General features: G+C 32.0%; 2 protein-coding genes across 3 annotated transcripts in view; one reads left to right on the top strand and one right to left on the bottom strand.

Annotated features, from left to right (window-relative positions):
- Positions 1-7,857, bottom strand: part of LOC134663571 (inosine triphosphate pyrophosphatase) — a 210,386-nt gene that overhangs the window by 170,819 nt on the left and 31,710 nt on the right. The gene's annotated exons all lie outside the window — the stretch shown is intronic.
- On the top strand, positions 305-7,092 carry LOC134663557 (transmembrane protein 18). 2 transcript variants are annotated; one of them, XM_063519954.1, is made up of 5 exons: positions 305-482; positions 845-962; positions 3,013-3,161; positions 3,637-3,795; positions 3,937-7,092. In XM_063519954.1, the coding sequence occupies exons 1-4, from the start codon at positions 426-428 to the stop codon at positions 3,754-3,756; spliced, it is 444 nt and encodes a 147-aa protein (XP_063376024.1). In that variant the 5' UTR covers positions 305-425; the 3' UTR covers positions 3,757-3,795; positions 3,937-7,092. The 2 variants fall into 2 exon arrangements, with proteins under 2 accessions (XP_063376024.1, XP_063376023.1); XM_063519953.1 differs by having other exon boundaries at positions 3,637-7,092.

Here is a 7,857-nt window from a genome sequence, read left to right as displayed (position 1 = left end):
AAAAAAAACCAACAACGCTTAATAAACAAGCGCCACCGCCATCGTGTGAATAAATACACATGTATCCATTTGTGTCATTCAAACGCTTTTTAACTCGTATTGAAAAAGCGCTCGTGAGTATGAGGCCTAAGGCAAGAGCGACTTTTGTCTCCGCAACTTATTTTTGTTTCCATCGCACTTTGAAATGAGAGATACTTAAAATATACGGAGACAAAAGTTGCTCGTGCGTGCCAGCCTAATACACAATTTTACCTAATTAGGAGCACGCCCTTAACATTAGTTTATTTGTGTTTATCTGTGGACTCAAATGTCACTTACAATTCTATAATTCATACAGCTATTTTATTTTATTTTGTTGTGTGGCTAAAATCGGTCTACAACAGTAGAGTTTTAATTAGTAAGAAGAAGAATCTACTTTTCCAGTTATGGAAGGTTTTATTGAAGTGAACGAAATATCTGATTTCGTTTCATATATCCGCAGTGTAAGTATAAGACCTTGATACCTCAATACATCTATTTTTTTACCTCTTTCTGCTGTAATTCTGATTATAAAGATTCTGCGTAGGTGTTGGGAGGCGTAAACACCGTGAAATTTGCCCAAAAAAATATTAGTGCTGAGGAATTTAGGCTGGATCTAAACATAGACAGTTTGAGACAGAATTTTAGGCAGATAGGTATTGAACCGAAACCGACATGTATTTATAAGCAATACTACTGGTTATACAACTTTAAGATTAAACTATAGGCTTTTGTGAATTATAATTATACACAATGTAAATGAACAATCAATGTAGACATGTCTGTATAGATTCAATACTAAGTACCTACTACATTTTTTTTTCAGATCGAATGGCGTGATCCGTGGCTGATAGCTTTACTATCATTTCACATTCTGGTAACATTTATGTGCTTCTCTACAAGGAATTATGGGAACTTTCAAGTTATGCTGTTTATAACATTATGTAAGTTAATTTTCCTTTTCTCATGTACCTTTTTGACTTAATAAGCTAGAAACTTACAGTGGTCAAAACTCGTGAGTTCAAACCTTGGTTGTGATATATAGAGCAGAAACAATTTTTCTCAAAAATAAAAGCAAAAATATAAATGAGATAATTATAATATTGATAAACATTCTTATCATAAAAAGACAAGAGATTAAAAAAAGATCATAGTAGGTTGGGAAATACCAGATAGTTATATTTTACTTATCTACTCAATAATTTGGCGATAATGGCAATTAAAATTATAGCATAGGAACACCCCCAACAAAGTGTACTAACTTTCTGATCAAAATGACAAGAAACCTTTTGATAATAATTACCAACCAGTTATTGTAAATGTACTTGAGGAAGCTTAGCAGTTAACATATTGCATATTGCAATCTAATACCTTTAAACAAGCAATTCTTGTTTATTTATTTATATATATATTTCGGGGATCTCGGAAACCGCTCTAACGATTTTGGTGAAATTTGCTGGGGGGTTTGGGGGGGGGGTCTTATCTCTGGGAAAACGCATATTTTTGAGTTTTTATTTGTTTTTCGAGCAAAGGTCAATCTCCCAGACATTTTTTATTAAATTACATATTATAGTAGCTATTACGATGATGCAGAGAGAAGTACAATCATTATGTTATATTTTTTCATCTTACACATCATATTCATCTGTTTTTTTATCAATGTGTTCAAGTCATTTACTGATAAAATATTTATTGCATTTTGTAACAGTTTACAAAGTTGAATTCATTAATCATTGTGCTTGTGTTTGTGGAAGATAACAAATTGAATTGTGTATAGAGTTGGACCAAAAAAAGTCTGCAGCGGATTTGATAGCCCACGCAGTGCAAGTGATATTTATACGTCATAGTTTCATAGAATTTTGAAGTTTAAAATAACACTTTCACTGCGTGGGCTATCAAATCCGTTGCAGACTATTGTTGGTCTGACTCTACCAACATACAGGATGGATATTAAAATGGATTGGTATGGGTATGGGCTGCTATACGAAAATAATCATAAAAGGCCAGCCAAATATTTTTTATTTATGATGAACTTTTATCCACCAATTCTCGAAACAAGAAAAACGTTTTTTCATAAAGGAAAAAAATATGACAATAATTATGGTTCTTAATATGATAAATAAAAGTGTTAATAAGCTTCTAACATGCCAAACAAGAAGGGTAGGTATATTTTGAATTTTTAATTCCTACAATCCGGACATCTAATGATCACAAATATAAACAAAAATAAGTTAGTAAAACACCAAACCCACCTCTATAAATAAAAGCCTCAGGCTTGTGGTTGCAACATCTCTTTTTTTTATGTCTGTTAGGCGATTTAAAACTATGCAGGTTACTGCAGAAAATGGCAATTCTATACATGTAATTTTTACCTTACTGCTCTTAACTTAATAATGACATGTTATCAACTTGTTACATGTAGGTACTATGTTATTATTTTCTACAAGGTCTTGGGTAATACTGCATGTCATTGGCTGAATAATGAGCCGTATTTTAATGGACGGCTTGCATAATAAACTAGTTATGGGCATTTCAATTGCAAATCCATCACTTAAGGTAAAAGTAACTTAAGGTTTGGGAAAGGATGCATGGTTTAAAACTGGTGAAAATGTGGGTTACTTGAGTGAACCATTTTAATTAACATTGACCACCTGTCTGTGTATGATAAGGATCCTGACCAAACAGTCATTTAATTTCATTTTTTTCGAGAACGATTTTTTCTGTACAACTAATTCTGTCGCTCAAATATGCAAGAGTGGTGGAGAGGCAGATAACGGTTTTCGATTTTTCGTATTTTTTCTCAGATTCCTCTTAATTTTGTTTAACTCATTCAGTACCAACAATTTCGTAGCGCTACACTGGTAGCTGATCCCCGCGTTTTCCCGCTTTATAGAGAAAAGCGACTACTAACAGAACCCGCGGCGGGTTTCCTGCACTCATGTGTTAAGGATTCAAAATGTCCTGAATTTTACCCATCGCTTTTTTCTTTTTCAGTACTTCTCGTGTATTTCTCGGAGAGTATAAACGAGGTGGCAGCAAGAAATTGGGCCCTGTTCTCCAGACAACAGTATTTTGACAGCAAAGGACTGTTCATATCAGTGGTGTTCTCCATCCCGATATTGCTGAATTGCATGATTATGGTGGTGAGTAGACAAACCCCAAACCATTATTTACGTCAGCCATTCTCAAAGTGTGCGCCGCTAGGCCTCTGTGCGGGCACCGTGAGAATACTCGTAATAAAAAGAAAAAAAAAATCAATAAACCTGGGCTTTCCATCTTCCGGTGTGGACTAGGCCTATTCTATTCTGCCTATGAAGTATGAAGCCGATGGTCTTGGGTTTGAATCTCGATAAAGGCATTTATTTGTGTGATGAGCACAGATATTTAGGCAAGTACAGTAGCCTATTGTAGGATACGACATTATCCTTTCTAATTTTCCGCAAACGTCAACGGTATTCGGCAGGCATATATCGTAACATACAAACTAAGTGCTTCATTAATCGGTGCGATAAGCTTAACATAATCTAATTATGAAGTTATAAATGGTTAGACTTTATTTAATTAGGTACTAATTATTTTGAGTTCGTTTTAAACAAACATGTACACATTTTTTTTCAGGGTTCATGGCTGTACCAATCAACGCAAATAATGACCAACATCAAGAAGGCACAGTTACGGCAGCGACTGAAAGAGCTCAACATCAACAGAGAACAACAGAAAAACATTAAAGCAGACTAAATGATAACATACAGGTACCGATAGGACACTAAATGTGGCGTTCCATCAGAGAAGGGTCCTTATGCTTCATGTGCAATAACAATCTTACTATCAAAATGTATGTTGGTTTTTCAGATAAAAAGGGCCTTAATGAACCTGGAGCATAAGAACTCTTCTGTGATGGAAAGCCACAAATAGCAGATATTTTATCGAGCAAAAACTAGTGAGAGGATATCCTGGTCACGGCACCACATTTGTTGTAAGGATATTAAAAAAATGTTCTTAAAAACCACTCTGGAAATGATTAAAGTATTCAGTTTTTGCAGTAGATAGAATATCGGCATTTTGCAGGGATCGTGTGCAAACAAAGTATGATATCTTTTAGTAATCTTGATCGAGTATCTACTACAAACCTTTTTTTTACACTTTATCTTTAAAGATCAGCTTAAAGTTCCGAATACTTATTATGTTGAATACATACATTACATTGAATATAATATTCGATCAGGTTACCAATGATATCGTAAAAGAGTATAAATATTTTTGCCATTATCACTAATTAAATTTGGTGTAGGAAATGTGATCAAAACTTGGATAAGAAATGTTATTATTATAAATATTGTCGCAGGCATTCTGTTTAAATCAGTTTCTTCAGAGTATTTTTACTAAACGATGTACTGACATAATGCATTTCGACCCTACACTACATATAAATATACACGACTTGAATAAATAAGTACGTGCACTATCCAGATATTGCTGTAACTTCTTTTAATCTACTCGTATGTATCAACTTTCTACCTACTTAACGGAATATAGACAAAGAAATATCTACGGCCCATTTGACCTTTAATTTATTATGATCATCTAATTATCTACTATAACATTAAACTCGTAATGAACTTTCATCACATTTAGTTTTTACTATAGATAACAATCAATTTAGTGGCTCCATTTAACTAATAAAAAGGATTTAGTACACGTACCATGCCATCTAAGCTGTCATTTCAAATGATGAAATAAATAACACAAAATTGACAAGATTGGTAGCGCCTAGTAATCGGTATACATGAAAAAATTACAATACGAAAACAAAGTGTATCCGACAGATATAGGCAGGTACTTGCACCCAATCTCTAATCAAATTGAATCGACTAAGACTGTGCGTGTCTACTAACTTGAAGGATTTCTGCGTTTTATAGGGATAAGGTTTTTTGTTTGTTTTTAAGACACTGAGATGTAAAATTACTTCGTTAGCTGCACTTATTTCTAGCTTTATTTATAAGGTTTTATTAAGTGAGTGAATAATATTAGCTCAACATAAAATTTTTAAGATGTGTTGTTGTCATCACTTGTATTCCTACTGCATTTTTTCCTACGCGTTTCTTGCATTTTCTTGTACTTAAGATATAAAACTGTATTTTTCTTTTCCTACAATAATGTGTTGTTGCCAGTAGTCTGCTGTTAGGGCGTTTTAATAAAAAATAACTAATTACTTACCTGGATGTTAAAACGCTCCATTATAGTTTTTTTTGTGCGCTCCCATGCTTGCTCTGCATCGGCAAAATAATCATAGCGTTAAACCAAACATAAAATGTACGGTGCTCGAACTATGTAGTAGGTACACTAAACCTCCAATAGGGTATTTTCTGAATCCGAACCGGGGTCAGGCGGATGTTTTCTGTGATTAGGATTATGGTTGAAAACTTGAAAATACGACTTGTGCGCGTGAATTTTGTGAGTTCTGTTACTATACCGCCTTCATGCAATTTTGCCGTTGTTATAGCACGCATGTGACCGATTATTAAATTAATATGAAACCTAAACTGTTGCCATGTATTTGTAGGTTTCGTATGGAAATATACGATTAGAAAAGTAAAATAAATTTAATTTTTAATACATAAAGTCGCTAGAATAGGTTTATTTTTATTTGTTATTGTGAATGTTTTTTACAGAATTATTATTTAAGAATCTATGTCGAAATTGTTTGTTATGTTACTAACTGTTGTTTTGTATATATTTTTTTTATTTTGTCAATATTAGGTTTAAGTAAATCGAAGCAGTTGTCTTTATTTTAAAAAGGAAAAATTAAAGAGGTCTAGGCTCAATATGAAAAATAATTTTGACATTATGAGAAATGCTTTATTTTGATAGATGAAAAACATAGTAAACATTCACAATGACTCTTTATTTATATATTTAAGTTTGTGATAAATTATCTAGTGAAACGTGCGAAAGATTGAAGTATATCGATATTATACATTTCGGAAATAATCCTTGGAAACGAAAATTAGTTTTTTTTTTGTCTAATAAGTCATAATTAATTAATTATTTAATATAATTGTGCCGACACACTGTGCCTCTGTCATTGGACGATGGGCTGAAAGAATGATTATGTGAAAGATCATGTGTGTAGATTTCTTTTATATTGAAATACAGTAATTTTTACAATCGACACTGGCGGATATGTTGTTTAAATGTGGACAATATAACAATTTGTGCCTATATGTATATAATAGACAATAACTGGATTTTTTAGAATATTATGTATTTTACCCATTCAAATAGGATTTTATGTATTCTATTTCATTACTTTCTCGTTTTAATATATTCTTTATTTTGCTTTGAAAAAGTATTTTGGAAGGTCAGATAAAGTATATCTTAAATAGTGATATCAAAATTACAAGATAACTCTACCTTCGCTTTGATTTCAAAACTAATCAATTTTATACACGTCTAATAATTATAGACTAAACATTCAATTATTGATTACGTCCATACGATATTTAGGTAGCATTTGCTGTACGTATTTGTTTCATATAAAAATATAAATATGTATATATTCGCGTCTTAGAACTTTTACCTTATAAGATCATTCATAGAGTATAAATATATTTCTTGAAAATAGTTTAAAGTAAACCCCATTACATCCACACTAATCCACAGCTTAGGCAGTAACTCAAAAAGCGGCGTTTGTAGACCCAAGCTGATGCCTTCTGTATGGAAATATTACAATACAATATATTATGGTGTGTAAATAAAATACGAAAAGTTTAACTAGGACTTATCTTCCTTTGTAAATTATCTACATTCTTTCTTTATCCCATGTCGATTATCAGAGCCTAAAATGATTTAATTTCTATTAGTATTTAGCAGGTAATGAGTAAATATCAAGACTGAGATGTGTGTGATTGATAACATAATTGTTACAGGCTTTATTATATCATTTAATACAAGCATTTGACATGATCGTTACAATGTCCAATGACGACTTAAAAGTGGTATTCAGAATTAGAAAGAAATACTACAACTACAAAATTTTATTTATAAATAAAACAGGCATTTTTCGTAAAAATACATAGGTAATTGGTTTTATTCTACACCTGTCATTTGTCAAAAAAAATATGATAGCAACAGGTCCGAAGTGAAAATGCACCCTATAAATTCCTAACGGCTACTGATGTTGCCTAGTAAAAGTTCGAAATGTCATCGACTAATGTAAAGTATTGTATAGTATGCGCACGATTTTATTATAAATTAAATCCAGAGAAGTTGTAGTAAAGCCAGAAAATCTTAGTGTTTATGCTCTTTAAAAAAAATCTGAAGTACGAGTACGAAGTAAAGTATCTACAAGTTATGTACCTAATGAGTTGTTTATTTCGACGCGAATTTTCTATTTGGCACTCTATCTCATTATTACCTGTCTAAATCTACTATCATCAAATTCTGTGTTTGATTGAAATAATGTCGTGCGCAGTAGATTGTTGGAAAGCACTTTGTTATAGTTAGTTACTTACAGCAAAACTTGAGTGATAAAGTATATTTTGCTAAGATAATTAGAAATAAATAATTATCGTGCCCAGTTGACGTTCGGCCTTATGACAATTGCGTATGTATTTAAAATTAAGGCTCAGAAATAAAAAGTAGTGTCACACAGAAATGAATGATTTACGTTACAACGACGATGTACATATGTAATTTTTTTTTTTTTTTGTTACAAATCGCTACATATTTAACTAGACTAAAGGTATTTGAAATAATGATTTTTATTTACTTTAATTTGTATAAATCTGTTTGCCAAGCTTTTTTGTTACAGGTACCTACAAATTCTACATGATTGTT

Source organism: Cydia fagiglandana, chromosome 4, assembly GCF_963556715.1.
Source record: "Cydia fagiglandana chromosome 4, ilCydFagi1.1, whole genome shotgun sequence".
Lineage (NCBI taxonomy): Eukaryota > Metazoa > Arthropoda > Insecta > Lepidoptera > Tortricidae > Cydia > Cydia fagiglandana.
This window is presented reverse-complemented; position numbering and strand designations above follow the sequence as displayed.